This window comes from Lissotriton helveticus, chromosome 7 (genome assembly GCF_964261635.1).
Source record: "Lissotriton helveticus chromosome 7, aLisHel1.1, whole genome shotgun sequence".
Taxonomy (NCBI): domain Eukaryota; kingdom Metazoa; phylum Chordata; class Amphibia; order Caudata; family Salamandridae; genus Lissotriton; species Lissotriton helveticus.
Window position 1 is genome coordinate 279117522 of NC_136068.1, and position 22284 is coordinate 279139805.

Genomic DNA, 22284 nt, shown 5'->3' on the forward strand with positions numbered 1-22284 from the left:
GCTTTATATCCACTAATAGCGTATTAAATGTTGACCTTGTCAGGTCAAACCGTGTACGCATTTGATGGTCAGGAGTTGACCCTATGTGCAAACTGCGGAGGTTTCTAACCCTGAAGACAAATGAGTTTGATCTTTATGTATCACCTGATGTGGTATTGATGGGTTGGTCTCCACCTCTGAGTCAATCACTGGGGTTCTCAATTCCCTTTTGTTGCATCCTGCTATGATAGGGTTGTTTGATAGACATGACTGGTTCAATCATGCATGTAATCAGGCCTTCAAAAAGTTGAGGGCTGCCCTCCATTGCATCCCAAGAGACAATTCTGTTATTAAACCTCTAAGGAAATATTAAAACAAGGCATTAGCCTTTAGGAAAAATTAGTTAAGGGAAAAGGTCTGGTTAAGTCTGATCCGGGTGGCTGAAAGTAATCACAACACTTTGCTTTGGAATACCGTAAATGCCCCATTTTTTAAAAGAGATTCTATTCCCGAATTAACATCACATGTTCCCTTACAAGTTTGGGTAGATCCCTTTGAAAGGATATATGATCCTCTGGTCGCTAACGTGTCAAGACTCAGCCTCTTGACTGCTGAAGAAGCAGAAATTAGCCCCATTTTTAAGGGTTGTGTGCCCTTGGATTTCACACTGGATTCGGTTCTCGATACTTTGAAAGGTTATGCCAAAGGTAAAGCCCCATTTGATGTTTTCATTTGTATGGGTGAGCTATGGGGCTCAATTTTGACTAGAGTTTTCAATGCGTCTGAAAAGGCTTCAGCACCATCTACATTGGATAGTTCAATTTGTTTTCCTATTTTCAAGAATGGGGACAGGTACAACCTTAAGTGTTACTGCCCCATTTCCCTCCTTGATTCATCTGCAAAATTCCTGGGTAGAGTTGCCCAGCAAAACCTGGAGGACTGGGCCTACGGTAATTCCATTCTGTCAGATGTAAATGTAAATGTACAGGAATTTATATAGCGCAAATCACCAAGCGGTTTCTAAGCGCTTGCTTAGGGAACCCGTCCTGGTATTCCCCTGTGAGATAACCCCGGCAGGGTATCCGCAAGGTGAAAGCCAGGCATCCCGCCGCGAGGGGCCGTTGTGGAGATTAAGCAAGCTATTGCCCAGAGTCGCAGAGTGTGAACCCGTGAATCGAATAGGCACCAGAGCGAGAATTGTCGAGTCCATGGACATTTTAGGACTCAAGACCCCGCCGAGCCGGGAATTGAACCCTGGTCCCGGGCTGACCTCTGCTTCCAGGTCTGCCTCCTCTAACCAGTGAGCCACACTTCTCCAGATGTCCAGTACAGATTCAGCAAGGAGATTGGGACAATGGAACAATCAGTAAATCTCGAACTTCTGATTTGGAAATACACAAAGGCAAAGCCAGGATCCTCTACTTATGTTTTGCTGACCTTAGTAGCATTTTTGCCAAGCGGACCACTCAATTCTGTGGCATACCCTGCTTTCATATGGGGCTCCTGGGAATATTGGTTGTCTTGTTGGAGTGAAACAGGGGTGAGTGTGGTCCCATTTTTATTTCCACTTTTTATAAATGGCGTAGATAATACTCTTTGGTCCTTGCATGCCAGTGTTCCAACTGTTGCAGGTCACACTGTTCCCTTCCTCCTGTTTGCTGACAATGTGGTCCTATTATCTAAGACCATTGTCAGGCTGCAGTGATTAATGGACACCTTTGTGGAATTCATGGAATCCAAGAAATGAAATAGCTGCAAAGCCAATACAGTTGTAATGTCTTTTGGGAAAACTCCACAGAAGGTTAGTCCTTTTTTCTTGGAGGGCACATCCATTGCAAAGGTGAATTCCTTTTGTTATCTGGGCATTCTCTTTTCTAGTAATGGTTCTTGGGTTCAACATATACATAATGCCCAGCGTAAGATGAACAGAGTTTGTGAGAGTGTGTTTAGGTTCTCTTGCAAATTTGGCTGGCACCCTATTAGGGATATTATTACCATCTACAAAGCGAGAGTACTAACAGCCGCTACTTATGATGGGGTGTGGGATCATACATCTTGCAGCCCTTTACAGGCCAAGGAAATGACTTTCTAAGGTGCCTTTTGTGTACTCCCCATTCATCGCCGGCTTCCATTACTCATAAGGCAGTGGGGTTCATTCACTTGGATGACACTTTTTTCCCCAAACCTTTTTTACTGTGGCATTCAATATGGGCCAAACCAGAGATAGAATGTACTAAGGCAATGATACATGACTGTCTAACATATGATTTTAGTTTACGAATCGTGGGGCATATTATCAAGGGGGTTTATCTCCGCTTTTTTGGCTTTAAAAGCCAAGAAAGCGGAGATAAAGTTATCTCCCTATTACCTAGCTGTCGCTAACACCAGTTAGCGACAGCTAGTAGGAGATAGCGACCATCTTGGGCCCCACTTTACATGTCAGAGAAATTTATCACTAATGACATGCAAAGTGGGCGTGCCAAGATGTTAGCGACTGGAAACAGTCGCTAACATCGCTATCTCCTATTACCAACTTTTTGAGATATTCGCGTTATGCGCGAATATCTCCAAAAGCTAACACCTGCCCTGAGCAGTTCTTAGCCATGTTATCCAATGGGAGGTGGATAACATGGCTAAGAGCATTAGCTCGGTAATGCCTGAATATCGCTGACTATTCAGCGATATTCATGCATTGCGGCCGATTTTTATCGCATTTGCGATATACCTTGGTAATACCAAGGTTTATCTGCGATAAAAATCGCCGCAGGTCGGCGATACATTTTTGTCTCTAACCAAGCCAATAGCGATAATTATCACATATTTGTCGTATGCCATGTTTGAGGGTTTTCAAATGTATTTGTCAGTTAGTCAGTCAAAGAAGCTTTATTTCGGCCATATGGCCGTAAAAGCACATAGAATAAAAAAAAATACAATACATTTTGTATAGGAAAAGAGAAACAATGAAAAAAGAAACGTTAAAATGAAAATGAATCATCATAAAACTTTATATTGGAGCTGTATTAAAAATAAATAAAAGTCCAGATTGTGCAAGGTTTTTTAGTTCATTATTAACTGCACTCCCTCGCAGCGATTCCCGGTACTGAAATAAATACAAGCATGTTCAGCAGTAGTTATATATTTTATCTCGAGAACGAGAGGAGTTGCAGTATCACATGTTTTAATCGATGGCCAGTACATTAATCCATGTAAAACTCCTATCTCTTGATTGATAAAGAAGCTTCTGACATGATCCAGTAGCTCTAAGGCAATATAAAAAAGCATATTAAAACATTTTAGAAATAAAAAAGTTAAAAAAAGGTATTAACAACCCGGAGGAATACAATTTACAAGGGCAGTGTACAAATGTGGCATAGCATCATATTTATTAAATAATGGGAGCTAGGGGTTTCCTATACTCTTTTTCTTTATGATGGCCCTGCAAATGCACCACATCAAGTAAAGAAATCTAGAGTTAGTGAACACAAATAATGTGTCTGTTTCATGTTTGAGGAGCCTATAGAATGTAGTATAATGTCGTATCCCCAGATTTCTGCAAAGTTGGAGCACCCATTTAGACCTTGGCTTTCTATAGGTTGGGCAGAAGAGAATATGTAGTTCTGTTTCTTCAGCTGTGTCACACCCTGGGCAAGCCAGTTTGAGCACTCCCTGACAATTGTTGGTAAATACTCGAAGCGGGGGCCCCCGTGTCTGAATTTAAGGAATAACTTGTTTGCCAACAGTGGTTGGATGCAATCAAGTGCCAATTCCAACCTATATTGTTGCTTGATGTCCAGGAACCTGGCAGTCACGCTGCTTGGGGTGGTCCTCTGGCAGAGTTGGGACAGTTTATGCTCTCTATTTGATTTTTGATTTGATAAAATTTATAATGCGCAAGACAATAACCCGAAGGTATCAAGGCGCCTAACAATACCATCAGAAAGTTGAAACATACATCCTTACATATAGGCTTGCAGAAAAAAAGCGAGTTTTAAGAGCACTTCGAAATTTCTGTAGGGAAGGCAGGGACTCTATAGGAGTTAAGTAATACCTTTTTGGAAATTGTGGAACAGGTCTCTTCAGGTGCAGTCCACAGGCTTGCCCTCCCCAATGCCTGGCAAGAATATATGTCATTACATCGCATACTCATACCACGCGTGCCATTACAATGCAGGTATTACTACCCTATGTCAATGACAACGACATGCCATTACATCACAAACTTTTACCTTGACTATGCCTTTACCATGCATGCTATTAAAACGCAAATGCATGCGTGGTAAAGCTATACTCATGGTTAAAGTTTACAAGGTAAGTGACTACCCTACCCCTACACAACCCTCCCCCAACCCCCAGTTCTCTCCCTACAATAACACTACACTACCCTGCATGACACCCCGACCGTATCCTACAACACTACACTACACAAACACTACAACACTACCCTAAACCCTAATGCACTACACTACACAAACACTACAACAGTTCCCAAAACACTACACTACACAAACACTACAACACTACCCTAAACCCAAAAACACTACACACACCCTACAACACTACACCTAAACCCAAAAACAATATGCAAACACTACAACACTATCCTAAATCCTAAAACACTACACTACACAAACACTACAACACTACCCCAAACCCTAGAACACTACACTACACAAACACAACACTACCCTAAACCCTAAAGCACTACACAAACTCAACAACACTACTCTAAACCCTAATGCACTACAGTACTCTAACACTAAAATATTATCCTAAACCCTACAACATTACACAAACACTACAACACAACCCTAAACCCTAAAACACTACACAAACACTACAACACTACCCTAAAGCACTACACTACACAAACACTACAACCCTACCATAAACCCCAAAACACTACACTACACAAACACTACAACACTACCCTAAACCCCAAAGCACTAGACAACACAAACAGTACAACACTACCCTAAACCCTAAATCACTACACTACAAAAACACTACAACACTACCCTAAACCCCAAAACACTACACAAACACTACCTTAAACCCTAAACCACACAAAAATTACAACACTACCCTAAACCCTAAAACAGTACACCACACAAACACTACAACACGCCCCTGAACTTCAAAACCCTACTCAAACAGTACAACATTACCGTAAACCCTAAAACAGTACACTACACAAACACGCGGGGCCCGATTCACAGAACTAACTTAAGACAAAATCCTAAACTTACTACCATTTTGGTATTTACAGAAGGCACTTACTCATTTTGGTATTCACAGAAGACACTTACTCATTTCGGTATTCACAGAAGTTAGGAGTCCAAACTTTAGGACTCCTAAATGCCTTCTGTGAATACCGAAAGTCTTAAAATTAGGATTGTTCTCAGTTTAGTAGTAGTAAAGTTAGAACTCCTAACTTTCGGACTCCTAAATGCCTTCTGTGAATACCGAAAGCCTTAAAATTAGGATTTTTCTCAACTTTACTACTACTAAACTGCGAAAAATCCTAATTTTAAGACTTTCGGTATTCACAGAAGGGATTTAGGAGTCCTGAAGTTAGAAGTCCTAACTTTACTACTACTAAATTGAGAAAAATCCACAAAATTGCACAGAAACCAGGAAACCTTGGATGAACAGTGGCTTTTCACAGGGCCGGGCTGGGTACCTGAAACTGGCCCTGGCAAACTGCTCGGCCTGCCCCCCTGAGGGGGAAGAGGGTGAGTGTGACTGAACTGTTTGTTAGGTTTGGTTACAGGTATGCCAATATTGCCGGCACGGGTAAGAAAAACGCCCCCCCCAGAGGCCCAAACCCGGCCCCCACCATGGCGGCCCACAGGGAAAATGCCTGGTGCCTGCTATGCCAGTCCGTCCCTGGCTTCCCAGCTTGACCAAATTGTGCGAATTCAGGCAAATACGTTAGTTCAGTGAGGCCTCATTTTGCTTCATCGTGATATTTGAGATCACCTTGATATATATGACTTCAGCATGTCCATTACACAAACATGTCTCATGTGTTTCATGAGAGCAACGATTGGAAGGCTTCATTGGCTCCCGATCGCATCTCAGATCCAGTTTAAAGCCCTTGTCATGGCGTTTAAGATCCTTAAAACCGGGAGACCAGCTTTACTGCGCCCTTTGCTGACCTTGTATGTTCCCCGGTGTAGCCTGCGCTCATTGGGTCAACACCTGGTGTGTGTACCACGAACCAAACTTTGCCGGATGGGTGGTCGCTCTTTCCGGGTGTTGGCGGCTAAACTTTGAAACTCCTTGCCGGCCCACATCCGTGGAGTAGAGAACCTGTTGACTTTTCGGAAAGCCATTAAAACTTTTCTTTTTTCATCATCATAGGCTCTTCCGTCCAGGTATGGCTAGCCTCGAGTATCTGTCTCTTTAGATCTAGCAGCGCCGGGACGCCTCTTTGCTGGGGCAGCTGTTGCGCTTACCAAACCCTTAACATAACATAATGTTCCATGTATAATAACATCATAAGACACATAGAAGTAGCACATTTCAAATGACTCATCCCTTAGTTCACTAATACAAAAACAACAAGCTGATGGAAGGAATGTGTGACTTAATCTTAGTCACTGGCAATCGATCTGAGCTGCATTCCAGACCATCGCTTTTTTGCCTTCTGTGAAATTATAGAGAGAGAGAGACCAGCCTTAAGAACAACTTAGGCCACACCTAGGTAGTACATGACAACTTATATGCCTTATAACTTATATGCCTGCTTGGTTCAATAATGACATTGTTGTGAGGGTCGGCAGGGAGAAAGAATGTTTCTAAGTTCCTGTTGAAAAACTATCAATTCCAATAAATGACACATAATGTGATGATAAACTCTTTTGTACTACAGTGAAACACTTTGACATATGACAGAAATACACTATTTTGAATGTTGCCGCTTAGTACCATACCTGTGCAGGTCACACCCGCGAAGACCCAGCATTGTCCATATTCCACTGGTGAGTAGCTATGTTGGCCCCACTTTCGCAGAATGGCCACACTTCCGTTCCAGCTGCCAGGATTAGCCCCACCTGAGTAATCACCACTCCAATTTCCGACCAAAACCCCATTATCATCCTGGCAATTCACCTGAACCAAACAAGAGATCACAACAGCAGTCAGAATGGCTACAGTGGTCTAAAAAGCACTGGACATTTATTCAAAATTTGCAATTGAGACAAAAGTAGAGAAATGTATAACATGCATTGTACAGTGTCTCCTGTGACTGGACCCTCTTGAAGTACTAATAGGACTTGAGACTGCCTGCCACAGAGGGTACAAACGCATAAGAGGGACGATGACATCCATCTGGTGTCCTCCAACATTGTTTTTGTAAAGAGTTCAGTTGTAAAGTTCAGAAGAATAACAAGAATAGGGTTGGCATTACCTAAGGAGGCAAACAATGAGTCATGTTTAGTTATTTTGGGTTGCACTGGTAATGTTAATGAAAGCAGAGAAAATATTGGGGGAGATTTACAAAATGACCACACAACAAAGTGTTGTATGAAAGGAGGTAGCAGAATAACACAGGGGCATATTACCAAGCAATAGCGATAATTATCGCTATTGCTTGGTTAGAGACAAAATTTTACCGCTGAGCTGCGGCGATTTTTATCGCAGATAAACCTTGGTATTGCCAAGGTTTATCGCAAATGCGATAAAAAACGGCCGCAATGCATGAATATCGCTGAAAAGTCCGCGATATTCAAGCATTACCGAGCTAATGCTCTTAGCCATGTTATCCACCTCCCATTGGATAACATGGCTAAGAACTGTTCAGGGCAGGTGTTAGCTTTTGGAGATATTCGCGCTTAGCGCGAATATCTCCAAAAGTTGGTAATAGGAGATAGCGATGTTAGTGACTGTTTCCAGTCTCTAACGTCTTGGCACGCCCACTTTGCATGTCATTAGTGATAAATATCACTGACATGCAAAGTGGGGCCCAAGATGGTCGCTATCTCCTACTAGCTGTCGCTAACTGGTGTTAGCGACAGCTAGGTAATAGGGAGATAATTTTATCTCCGCTTTCTTGGCTTTTAAAGCCAAAAAAGCGGCGATAAACCCCCTTGATAATTTGCCCCACAATTTCTACTACAACATGGTGCTGGTTTCCTCCTGCTCTGAGCCGGCGCACTTTAGGCTTTCATAGGCCAACCTACATCATCATGCAATGGTGTGTGCATTCAGTTATGAATAGGTTTTATACTGGTGGGGACCCTTCTAGTACAAAGGCCATTCCTAATAATGGGGCATATTACCAACGTTAAGCGATATTTATCGCTAACGATGCTTAGCAATGAATTTTTTACCGCTAAGCATCGTCAGAAATTATCGCAGATAAACCTTGCTATTATCAAGGTTTATTGCAAATGCGATAAAAAACGTCCGCAATGCATGAATATCGCTGAAAAGTCAGCGATATTCATGCATTACCGAGCTAATGCTCTTAGCCATGTTATCCACCTCCCATTGGATAACATGGCTAAGAACTGCTCAGGGCAGGTGTTAGTTTTTGGAGATATTCGCGCTTAGCGCGAATATCTCCAAAAGTTGGTAATAGGAGATAGCGATGTTAGCGACTGTTTCCAGTCGCTAACATCTTGGCACGCCCACTTTGCATGTCATTAGTGATAAATATCACTGACATGCAAAGTGGGGCCCAAGATGGTCGCTATCTCCTACTAGCGGTCGCTAACTGGTGTTAGCGACAGCTAGGTAATAGGGAGATAATTTTATCTCCGCTTTCTTGGCTTTTAAAGCCAAAAAAGCGGAGATAAACCCCCTTGATAATATGTCCCAATGTTCCTACTTTGTGTGTGTGCCACACAAATGCAAAGTTGGGAAAATGTGGAGATTCTTAAAAGTGCTCTACAGTTAGAGGAAACAAGTATTTGCACTAAGGCACACGGATCTGTGGATAATTTGAGCTGGTGTAGTAGGTGGTGCCTACAGGCACTCATTTTGTGGGGACTGGTATTTATTTTCTTCATCAGACTTTGACCCGGAGCAAGTGAGAGAAAAACACAAAAGGGGAAAAAAAAAACACAAAAGGGGAAAAGAGGAAGGAAGAGGTATATGGAAAGACCAAGACAAATAAAGTATGGGTGAAAAAGAACCTAAAAGAGTGAGAAAAGGGACTAGGCGCAGCTAGTGGTGGATGAAAGATGCTTAAGATGGAATCAAAACTATGAATCCCTGGCAGTTGGTGCTCTCGACATTTGATAGTGCTTCCCACTAGCTTTTGAACAAAAATTTGGGGCACAGCACTTACTGCGTTACAAATTAGGCATCATCCTAGGTGGTTGCATAGGAGCACCCATTGTACACCCCTTGATACAAAGTAGCACCAAGGAACACGTAGTGAAACTGTTTGTTACTTTAGGCGACTTTCCAATGAAAATCAAGATTTGCGTTGGAAAGTAAGGGGCATATTATCAAGGGGGTTTATCTCCGCTTTTTTGGCTTTAAAAGCCAAGAAAGCGGAGATAAAATTATCTCCCTATTACCAAGCTGTCGCTAACACCAGTTAGTGAGAGCTAATAGGAGATAGCGACCATCTTGGGCCCCGCTTTGCATGTCAGTGATATTTATCACTAATGACATGCAAAGTGGGCGTGCCAAGATGTTAGCGACTGGAAACAGTCGCTAACATCGCTATCTCCTATTACCAACTTTTGGAGATATTCGCGCTAAGCGCGAATATCTCCAAAAGCTAACACCTGCCCTGAGCAGTTCTTAGCCATGTTATCCAATGGGAGGTGGATAACATGGCTAAGAGCATTTGCTCGATAATGCATGAATATCGCTGACTTTTCAGCGATATTCAGGCATTGCGGCCGTTTTTTATCGCATTTGCGATAAACCTTGCTAATAGCAAGTTTTATCTGCGATAAAAATCGCCGATGTGCGGCGATAATTTTTGTCTCTAAACAAGTTAGAGACAAAAATTATCGCTAGTTGTTGGTAATATGCCCCTAAATACCTCCATACATTTTGTGCTGGATTAACATCTTTTTTGGTGAGACAAACCCAGTGCAAAATGTTAGTAAATCGAACCCAGCTTCTTATGAACTTTGAAAGCACAGCTTGTGCTAACCAAGAATACTTTTGAGGGGTGCAAAAGAAACTTTTCAAGGATGCATCTATTTAGGATCTTAGGGGTATATTATCAAGGGGTTTATCTCCGCTTTTTTGGCTTTAAAAGCCAAGAAAGCGGAGATAAAATTATCTCCCTATTACCAAGCTGTCGCTAACACCAGTTAGTGACAGCTAATAGGAGATAGCGACCATCTTGGGCCCCGCTTTGCATGTCAGTGATATTTATCACTAATGACATGCAAAGTGGGCGTGCCAAGATGTTAGCGACTGGAAACAGTCGCTAACATCGCTATCTCCTATTACCAACTTTTGGAGATATTCGCTCTAAGCGCGAATATCTCCAAAAGCTAACACCTGCCCTGAGCAGTTCTTCACCATGTTATCCAATGGGAGGTGGATAACATGGCTAAGAGCATTTGCTCGATAATGCATGAATATCGCTGACTTTTCAGCGATATTCATGCATTGCGGCCGTTTTTTATCGCATTTGCGATAAACCTTGCTAATAGCAAGGTTTATCTGCGATAAAAATCGCTGATGTGCGGCGATAATTTTTGTCTCTAAACAAGTTAGAGACAAAAATTATCGCTAGTTGTTGGTAATATACCCCTTATATTATTGTCTGGCTTGGAAAAGCATTCTTATAAAATATGAAAACATGTCTGACTGCCTCTGTTAAATAGCCTTATTTTTAAAGTTGTTTCATAACTCTAGTGTAGCGACACTGTGCACCTGTGCCAATCCTGGCATTTTTAGTTCTTGTCTAGACAGCACTTGCACTGTCTCTTCGAGACATGCTGGGGCAGATTTATGAAGGCCTTGCGCCGCCGGTGCGTCATTTTTAACATGGGAAAAAGTGACGCACCGGCGGCGCAAGGCCTTCATAAATCTGCCCCGCTGTATTCTGGATATGTGAGTAAAGGTCAGCCTATTTTCCACCCATCTTTTTAATTGGCTCCTGTCCCTGTCCATTGTAAATGGTGGCTTTTTATTGTTTATTAGGCGATGTAGTCCCTCCTTAGTTCCTCCCTGTCTCTTTTTCAAACCTCCCGTGAGGACAGTCCCTATTACATGTGATGTTATCCCTAAGTTTTAAGTGTAACCTCAAGACACTATGGGGCATATTATTAAGGGGCTTCGATAATATTATCGCCGCTTTAGAGCCGGTTTTCGGGCGAAAAGCCGTGATAATATTATCGCATTATCAGCAAGGACATGCTAGGGCGTGTTTCCTTGCCTTAGCACCCGTTTTCAGCACACCTCACATTGCATCGGTAATGAGATGCAAAGGAGGGGTGCCTCACAAAACCCCATGGGAAAATATCGTGAACCCAGCTTTGCGATATTTTCAACGAGGTTTAGCGATATTTGAAATCGTGTTAGGTATGCCTTAACACAGGAATTTAAAGTCTTCCTGACTATGGCATACCTAACATGGGGGGTGGATTGGGTGGCTGAGACCACAGGCCCTATAATCAACGATATCGCCATTTTCCATGGAACATCTCTGGAAAACCAGAGATGTTCCATTGAAAATATCACTATCGCTGGGATAATTATTGCTATTGCGCTAAGCGTTGTTAATACAGTGCTAGCATGGCGATAATCATCTGCAATAACCGGCAATAAACATTTTAACGCTAAAGGCAGCCAGCGATAATTATCACAGCTGCTTATTAACATGCCCTTATTTTCTTAAAGGCCTTCAGACAGGAACACTCACTTGGTCCCAAACAAGATTGGAAGTGATTATTACTTTAGTCGCTAGCATATCTCACATTTATATTATACCTTCAATAAATTTCCATTCATCAGCTCCACAGAGAGTACAATCTAATCCGGAATTAATATATTGATTCTTTTGTCACATTTCAAAGCTACTAATTGTATATATTGAGTGTACTGTGGTACTGTATTCCATGAAATGTATAATAGGTAGGGAGGACTTACAATATCTTCAAAGTTTATGATGCTCACTAGGGACATCTAATACAATAAGATGCTGGATGGAGCCCTGAAACTTTTCAGACACTCAACCCCAGTAACAGATCTGGGTTGAGTCTATCATCATTTTTTAACTCACTTCACCACCCCCGCTCAGACACAGCTATTGCTCACCGAGCTAACAGCACTCATCAGCCAGGCTAGCTTGAATCCAGTGCAAAGTGAGCAAGGGAACCACATCTGGGCATACTCAGCCAACCTAGGGTGATCTAGGCGCAGCTTGTGGCCCTGCACCTATACATCTCACATTTAAATTTGACCTTCTATAAATTTCCCTTCATCAGCTCCACATAGAGTACAACTTAATCAGAATTAATAAATAATTGTTTTGTCACATTTCACAGCTATTAATTGTATATATGGAGATAGCTATTTTAATGTACTTGTGGTACTGTCTTGCATGCAATGCATTAGCAGAGTACAATATGTGACCAACAGTTTGGTTCTCACTAAGGACATCTTGGCGCATCTTGCAGTATTGCACCTACAGATCTGTGTTAGACTTTCTATAAATTTCCCTTCATCAGCTCCACACAGAGTACATCCTAATCCGGAACTAATATATTAATTATGTTGTCACATTTCAAAGCTACTAATTGCACATATTGAATGTACTGTGGTGCTGTCTTCCTTGCAATGCATTATGGGTTAGTTGGATTTACCATATTTCAAAGTTTATGAAGCTCACTAGGGATATCTAGGGTCACCTTGCGGTACTGCACATACACATCTCACATTTAGATTAGACCTTCTGTGAATTTCCCTTCATCAGCTCCACATAGAGTACAACTTAATCGAATTAATATAATAATTGTTTAGTCACATTTAATAGCTATTATGTTGTACGTGGACATAGATATTTGAATGTACTTGTGGTACTGTCTTGTGTGCAATGAGTTAAAGGAGTACCATGTGTGACCAAAAGTTTGATGCTCACTTGGGACATATAGACGCAGACTGCAATACTGCAACCACACATCTATGTCACATAGCGTACAACCTAATAAGTAATTAATATAATAATCATTTTGTCACATTTCAATGCTATTAATTGTATATATTGAAAGTACTGAGGTACTGACTTCAATGCAATGCATTATGGGTAGGGTGGATTTACCATATCTTCAAAGTTTATTATGCTCATTCAGAACATCTAAGCATAGTTTGCAGTACTGCACCTACACAGCTCCCATTGATATCAGACCTTCTATAAATCTCCCCTAATCAGCTCTACATAGAGTGCATCTTAATCAGAACTAATATAATAATTAGTTTGTCACATTTCAAAGCATTTAATTATATATGGACATAGTTATTTGACTGTACTCATGGTACTGTCTTGCATGCAAAGCATTAGAAATTACCATATGTGACCAAAGTTTGATCCACATTTGGGACATCTAGACACAGCTTGCACTACTGTACCTACACGTCTATGTTAGACCTTCTATAAATTTCCCTTCATCAGCTCCACATAGAGTACAACCCAATTTGGCATTAATATAATACTTTTTTGTCACATTTCCAAGCTTCTAATTGTATATATTGAATGTACTATGATACCGTCTTGCATGCATTTCATTATGGGTAGGGTGGTTTTACCATAGCTTCACAGTTTATGATGCTCACTAGGGACATCCAGGCTCAGCTTGGGGTTTTGCACCTACACATCTCACATTCATATTAGAACTTCTATAAATTTCCCTTAATCAGCTTTACATAGACTACAAGTTAATCAGAATTATTTTAATAATTGTTTTGTCATATTTCATAGCTATTCATTTTATATATGGACATAGCTATTCAAATATACTTGTGATACTGTCTTGCATGCAATGCATTAGGGCAGTACCATATGTGACCAAAAGTATGATGCTCACTAGGGACATCTAGGTGCAGCTTGCTGTACTGCACCTACACATCTATGTTAGACCTTCTTTAATGTCCCCTCATCAGCTCCATATAGATTAAAACCTAATCTGGAATTAATATAATATTTTTTTCTCATATTTCAAAGCTACTAATTGTATATATTGAATGCACTGTGGTACTGTTGTCTATGCAATGCATTATGGGTAGGGTGGATTGACCATTTCATCAAAGTTTCTCATGCTCACTAGGGACATGGAAGCAAAGCTTGTGATACTACACCTACACATCTTACATTTCATTTAGACCTTCTATATATTTTGATTCATCAGTTCTACATAGAGTACAACCTAATCCGGAATTAATATAATAATGGTGTGTCACATTTCATAACTATTAATTGTAAATATGGACATTGAATTTGAATGTACTTGTGGTACTGTTGTGCATGCAATGCATTAGGGGAGTACGATATGTGGCCAAAAGTTTGATGCTCATTAGGGCAATCTAGGCACAGCTTGCTGTTCTGCACCTACACATCTCTGTTAGACCTTTTAAAAAATCTCCATCCATCAGCTTCACATAGAGTACAATCTAATACGGAAGTCATTAATAATTCTTTTGTCACATTTCAGAGGTAGTAATTGTATATATTTCACGAACTGTGATACTGTCTTCCAGGCAATTCATTATGGGTAGGGTGGATTTACCAAGTCTTCAAAGTTTATGATGCTCACTAGAGTCATCTAGGCACAGGTTGCTGTACTGCACATACACATCTCAAATTTATGTGAGACCTTCGATAAATTTCGCTTCATCAGCTCCACATAGAGTACAACCTAACCTGGAATTAATATAATAATTCTTTTGTCACATTTCAAAGCTACTTATTGTATATATTTAATCTACAGTGGTACTGTCTTACATACAATTCATTATGGGTTGGGTGGATTTACCATATCTTTAAAGTTTATGATGCTCACTAGGTACATCTCGACACAGCTTGCGGTACTGCACCTACACATCTCACATTTTGATTATACCTTCTATAAATTTCTCTTTATCCACTCCACATAGAGTACAACCTAATCTAGGATTAATATATTATTTTTTGTCACATTTCAAAGCTAATAATTATAAATGGACATAGCTATTTGACTGTACTCCTGGTAGTGTCTTGCATGCCATCCATTAGGGGATTATCATATGTGACCAAAAGTTTGATGCTCACTTGGGACATCTAGACGCAGCTTGCACTACTGCACCTATACATCTATGTTAGACTTCTATAAGTTTCCCTTCATCAGCTCCACATAAAGTACAACCCAATTTGGCACTAATATAATATTTTTTTTGTCACATTACCATGCTACTAATTCTATATATTGAAGTTACTATTATACTATCTTCCATGCATTTTATTATGGATAGGGTAGATTTACCATATCTTCTAAGATTATGATGCTCACTAGGGACATCCAGGCCCTGCTTGCGGTACTGCACCTACACATCTCACATTCATATTAGACCTATAAATTTCCCTTAATCAGCTTCACATAGACTACAACTTAATCAGACTTATTTTAACAGTTGCTTTCTCACATTTCATAGCTATTCATTTTATATATGGACATAACTATTTGAATGTACTTGTGGTACTCTCTTGCATGCAATGCATTAGGGGTGTACCACATGTGACCAAAAGTATTATGCTCACTAGGGACATCTAGTTGCAGCTTGCTGTACTGCACCTACACATCTATGCAAGACCTTCTATAAATTTCCCTTCATCAGCTCCGCATAGAGTACAACATAATCTGGAATTAATATAATAATTACTTTGTCACATTTCAAAGCTACTCATTCTATATATTGAATGTACTGAATGTACTGTGATACAGGCTTCCATGCAATGCATTATGTGTAGGGTGGATTTACCGTCTCTACAAAGTTTATGGTGCTCACTAGGGACGTCTAGGCGCAGCTTGTGGTACTGCAACTACACATCTCACATTTAGATTAGACCTTCTATAAATTATCCTTCATCAGCTCCACACCGAGACCATCTAATCCGGAATTAATATAATAATTATTTTGTCACAATTTAAAGCTATTCATTGTATATATGGACATAGCTATTTGACTATGCTCGTGACACTGTCCTGCATGCAATGCACTGAGGGAGCACCATATTTCACCAAAAGTTTGATGTTCACTAGGTACCTCTAGTCGCAGCTTGCGGTACTGAATCTACACATCTATGTTAGACCTTCTAAAATTGTCCCTTCATCAGCTCCACATACAGTACAAACTAATCTGGAATTAATATAATAATTCTTTTGTCACATTTCAAAGCTACTAATTGTATATATTGAATATATTGTGGTACTGTCGCCCATGCAATGATTAAGGATAGAGTGGATTTACTGTATCTTCAAACTTTGTGATGCTCACTAGGGACATCTAGGCACAGCTTGCTGTACTGCACCTACACATCTCACATTTATATTAGACATTCTATAAATTTCTCCCTTCATCAGCTTCATATAGACTACAACTTAATCAAAATTATTTTAATAATTGTTTTGTCAATTTTTATAAATATTATTTTTATATAGGGACATAGCTATTTGAATGTACTTGTGGTACTGTCTTGCATGCAATTCATTTGGGGAGTAGCATATGGGACTAAAAGTATCAAACTCGTTATGGACATCTAGGCGCAGCTTGCGGTATTTCATTTACACGTCTATGTTAGACCTTCTATAAATTTCCCTTCTTCAGCTCCACACAGAGTGCAACCTAATCCGGAATTAATAATATAATAATTATTTGCCACATTTCAAAGCTACTAATAGTACATATTGAATGTACTGAGTTACTGTCTTCCATGCAATGCTTCATGGGTAGGATGGATTTACCATATCTTCAAAGTTTATGATGCTCACTAGGGACATCTAGGCACAGCTTGCGGTAGTGCACCTACACATCTCACATTTTGATTAGGTCTTCCATAAATTTCCATTTGTCAGCTCAAACATAGAGTTCAACCGAATCCGAAATGTATATACTAATTGTTTTGTCACATTTCAAAGCTGTTCATTGTATATAGGGACATAGCTATTTGACTTGTGGTACTGCCTTGCATGCAGTACATTAGGGGATTACCATATGTGACAAAAATGTTGATGCTTACTAGGAACATCTTGACGCAGCTTGCGGTATTGCACCTACACTTTAGACCTTCTATAAATTTCCCTTCATCAGCTTGACATAGAGTACAACCTAATCTTGAATGAATATAATAATTATTTTGTCACATTTCGAAGCTACTAATTGTATATATTGAATGTACTGAGGTACTGTCTTCCATGCAATGCATCATGGATAAGATGGATTTAAAATATCTTCAAAATTTATGATGCTCACTAGGAACATCTAGGTGCAGCTTGCGGTACTGTATCTACACATCTCACATTTTTATTAGACCTTCTATAAATTCCCCTTCTTCAGCTCCACACAGAGTACGACTTATTTCAGAATTAATATAATAATTGTTTTGTCGCATCTCAAAGCTATTAATTGTATATATGGATATAGCTTTTTGAATGTACTTGTGGTACTGTCTTGCCTGCAATGCATTATGAGAATACCATATCAGAACAAAAGTTTGTGATCCTAACTAGGGACCTCTAGGAGCAGCTTACAATACTGGCAGTGCTGGTGCCTTGCTCTCTAGGGACATCTAGGAGCAGCCCGTGGTACTGCACCTATCACATCTCACATTAATATTAGATGCTCACTAGGAACGTCTAGGTGCAGCTTGCGGTACTGTATCTACACATCGCGCATTTATATTAGACCGTCTATAAATTCCCCTTCTTCAGCACCACACAGAGTACAACTTATTCCACAATTAATATAATGATTGTTTTGTCATATCTCAAAGCTATTAATTGTATATATGGATATAGCTATTTGAACATACTGTGGTACTGTCTTACCTGCAATGCATTATGGGAGTACCATATGTGAACAAAAGGTTGTGATCCTCACTAGGGACCTCTAGGAGCAGCTTGAATACTGGCAGTGCTGGTGCCTTGCTCATTAGGGACATCAAGGAGCAGCCTGCGGTACTGCACCTACCACATCTCACATTCATATAAGATCTATAAATTTCTCTTCATCAGCTCCACACAGAGTACAAACTAACCAAATCCGGAATTAATATAATTCTTTTGTCACATTTCAAAGTTACTGATTTTATATATGGACATAGCTATTTGAATGTACTTGTGGTTCTGTTTGGCATGCAATGCATTATGGCTAGGGTGTACTTACCATATCTTCAAAGTTTATGATGCTCTCTTTTGAGCTCTAGGAGCAGCTTGCGGTGCTGCACCTAAACAAGCAGTGCTGGTGCCATGCTCAATAGGGACCTCTAGGAATAGCTTTTAGCACTGCACCTAGACATGCAGTGCTGGTGCCTTGCTCACTAGGGAGCTCTACGAGCAGCTTGCTGTACTGCACTGAGACATACAATGCTTGTTCCTGGCTCACTATGCAATAATTTCCAATGCACTAGGTCTCACATTACTGAAAGTATGAGCTATTGACATTTTATTATTTGCAACGCCAATACCTCAAACTATCAGTAATGCTAGACCTATTGCATTGTAATTCTTGTTTCCTTTGGCAATGACAATGCTACCTCGGGCCGCCTACAAACTACCTTCTAAAAGGGCAAAGGGCAGATTGAGAAAGTTGGCCTCTAGGTTACAGCCTCTGCTTCTGAAATATGCATTTCCTCGCAGTTACATAATGTCGGCGTCCACTTCTGAAATTCATAAGTTTGAGCAAGAGCCCATTGTAGGAATCAATATCAATATAGCTCTGTTTCCAGCAATAAGCGCTTTACATCAAAACAAATTTGCACGGATCAGGTGTCTGCCTGACCAATTTGGTATGAAACTGGTTATGTAAACAAACTGAGCGTTAGCAAAAAACCTTTCTTATTTTAATAAATAGTGTAGGTTGAGACTTGAAAAAGGGATAAAACCAGTTTTACTTCAGAGTCTCTTAGTTGGTTTTGACCCGGAAAATGGGATTCTGGCAAACTAAGAAGAATCCTGCTCAGTGGCAGTCAATTGCAAATGAGCCACTGAATATTATTTCTATAGATGTCACTGGTCAGTAGGGGATCAATTTCTTTCGCTTCCTTGGTATAATACAACCCACTTTAAATATCAATTGCAAAGGCCAGATTATGGAAACAAATAGATATTAACAGCATCAGCCAGTGCCTTAGACCAATTTAGTGGGTAACTTGGAGAGTCACAAACAACACCTGCAATACTTGAGGACAATACATCTCTGCAATCCTGGAGGATGTGGTAAAGCCTGGGAAGTCCTCTAAAATAGATAAACCCATGTGGATGAAAAGTGTTTGTTGAACTGTTCTATCTTCTCCAAAATACCTCATGTAGCAATGATATATGTGGTTGTGCGTCACTATATGAAGGTCAACAATATCAAACTAGAAAGATATTCTAGAATGATATTGGCCATTTCACCCCATTTCCTTTGTATTATTAGGGTAAGTGAATAACTCCTACTTTTCACCCTCTATCTACTTGCCTTCAACATATTGTGGTAGTTCATGTAGTGGATGCAGTTGGTTTGTCATGCAAGATACTATAAGCGATAGAGTGACCACAACCTATATAAGTAGTTTAGGACGAGGAGCATAGACTATGGTACAGCAAAGGTTAGGCCCATAGTGAGAAAACAGTTACAAAAACAGGCCCAAATGTTACATAAAGTAGAATCTAGATACAGATATGCATTAACAACAAAAATGGATTTCCAAAGATCAGTCACTGTAATGAAGTCATATTAGTGTTTTATGGTGGTAGAGAACCTACATAAGCAGTTAAAAAAAGAATCAAACTATTAAATTACTGTTAAAAAAAATACTTATTGAGAATAACTGGGAGTAAAGGTGATGAATGTCAATGGGCAATAATATAATGCAGCCCTGCCTAATGTCATGTATCACCTGTGACACTAACACATTTGAATGCCCGTTACCGCAGATCAGCTAGCAGAATATGTCACACATCTCACACATTTTAAATATGAGTACTAAATAACCTTAAGATAGTCATTGGTCATCTTGGTGTTGTGTGGACTACCTTTTTATGGGATACACTTTGGAGCAAAATACATTCCAGCATTTACACAGTTAGTCTCACTCAAACCTTATATTTCTTTTACAACAGACTTTTTTACACTCCTGCTCGTCTTTTTAAACGTAACCTCTTGCATCACATCAATTGCTGGTGCCGCTATACCTAACAGGGCACAGACTTTCACAGGTTCTTTTCATGCTAGCTCTAGCCACTTTCTGGGGTTTGATATGGGCTTGCATTGGAGCTGTTACCCGGATTTCCCTACAACTTTCAAATGATTTACTGTTTTTGGGTGGCTTGTATGAAATCTGGAGTTCACACAGACTGCTTGAGAAACTGGTAAATCTCTTTCTCTCTATAGCAATTTGTGTTATTATCTCTATTTTGAAATCTTCAAATAGTGGCACTCTTCTAAAGTGGTGGAATTCAGTCTGCTACCATCATAGACTGGACAGGTATAAACTTGACTATATGAAACTTTCGTTCAAGCATCATCAGCAAAGTAAATATACTTCTTCCCTCCATCCTAACCATACATTATATTACTTGCTTAAGCTGTTCTTTTAGTTTATATAGCGTGAACTAGACCAGACGTTATCAGAGCACTTTTCCATGAGCGCAGTTGTGTTACAGACAGACACATTCACTTGTGTTAGGCGCAGGGATAATACAAGATTTGCCCAGAATCACAGGATGTTGAGCATCCCTGTCGAGACTCAAACTTTGAGGTTGATCGCTCTAGCCTTTAGGCCACATCTTCTCCCAAAAATATGTTTATTTTTATCTTATATATGGTGTATCTCTTGGCTTTCACTCTCTTTATTCCTACGGCTTTCACTCAATTTTACTCTTTGTAGTTTCTCCCTCATTCTTCTTCTAGTTTCCTCTTGTTCTCCTTTTTCTGTTTATTTCTCCCTATTCTAAATTCATGCATTGATCTCGCATTGCATTATTTTTTCAGCATATTCATTTTTTTAATGTGAAATATAAATACTATATGCTAAAATGTCGGTTGAACCCAGGCGACATGGAGAACCACGCCTCCGTGTAGCCAGGTAATCTGTGATCCCACCCCCCCGGCAATGGCGGTAGCTGCGAGCTGTGAGCTGAACTCAGCGTTTGGCAGGTCGCTTTAGAAGAGCTCGTTTCTAGCGCTTTCCTCTTCTTTTTTCTCCCAGAATCCATGAGGTGGAAAACACGAGGGGTATCCGGCCGAGTGGTGTTTTTTTGGTGGAAAACAGCAGTAGACAGCGGGAGTCTGCGGGGGAAGAATTTCACACACCTATTAATTGTCGTGATTAGCCCATGACAAGCCCGGAGACGCAAGGTATCAGGCGCTCTACTGCGAATTCCTTCTCCCCCACTTCTGTGTTGAGGTAGGGGGGCGCCTGGAGCAACATTGTATCTCGATCCCTGCTATGGCTTCTATTTCTCAACGAAGACTTGAGCTTGCTTCCTGACTGCACCTAATTCGATTGTTGATTATTATCAAGAGAAGGTGCAGAGTAGTAATATCGACGTACAAATATCATCTGACATTAATATCTCTGCAGAAATATTGAGTGGAACAAATATCGACAACAAAAATATAGTTTGACCAGAATATCGACTGAAAGGTAAGTAATTTCGATAACAATAATATAGTTGTAATAAATATTGTTTACAAAAATATAGTTTACAAAAATATCGATTTTTTAATAATGTTATGCATTTTAGTGTTTTAAATGAGAATTGTTTGTTATTTTATTATATGTTTTGGAATTGTATTAGTTAATAATGTTTTTTATGTTTAATTTTGTGTTATTACTTCCGTAGCAGGTTGTGAATTTATAGGGGAATAGGGTGGGAAGTAATTTAATTATATAAAATTAATTGATTAATTAATGTGTTAATTAATTATTAATAGTGTAATAATTAGTTGTTAATTAATTTCAATTAGTCAATTAATAATTAATTATGTTAACTGTTTAAATAATTTTAGGTGTGTATTGGGGAGTTCATATGTGTAAATGGTGTGAAGGGTGGTAATTAATTAATTAATTATTGATTAATTAATAAATAATTTTTAAATGAGTAATTATTAATTGTAAATGTGTAATTAATTTTAGGTGTGTGTTGT

At 39.8% G+C, this 22284-nt stretch overlaps 1 protein-coding gene across 1 annotated transcript in view; it reads right to left on the reverse strand.

The window, feature by feature from the left end:
* The window catches only part of LOC144766733 (protein-glutamine gamma-glutamyltransferase E-like), a 238670-nt gene that overhangs the window by 110606 nt on the left and 105780 nt on the right, over positions 1 to 22284 (reverse strand). The window contains exon 5 of the mRNA XM_078650485.1: positions 6915 to 7092. Within this exon, the coding sequence (XP_078506611.1) occupies positions 6915 to 7092 (178 nt within the window). The remainder of the gene's footprint in view (positions 1 to 6914; positions 7093 to 22284) is intronic.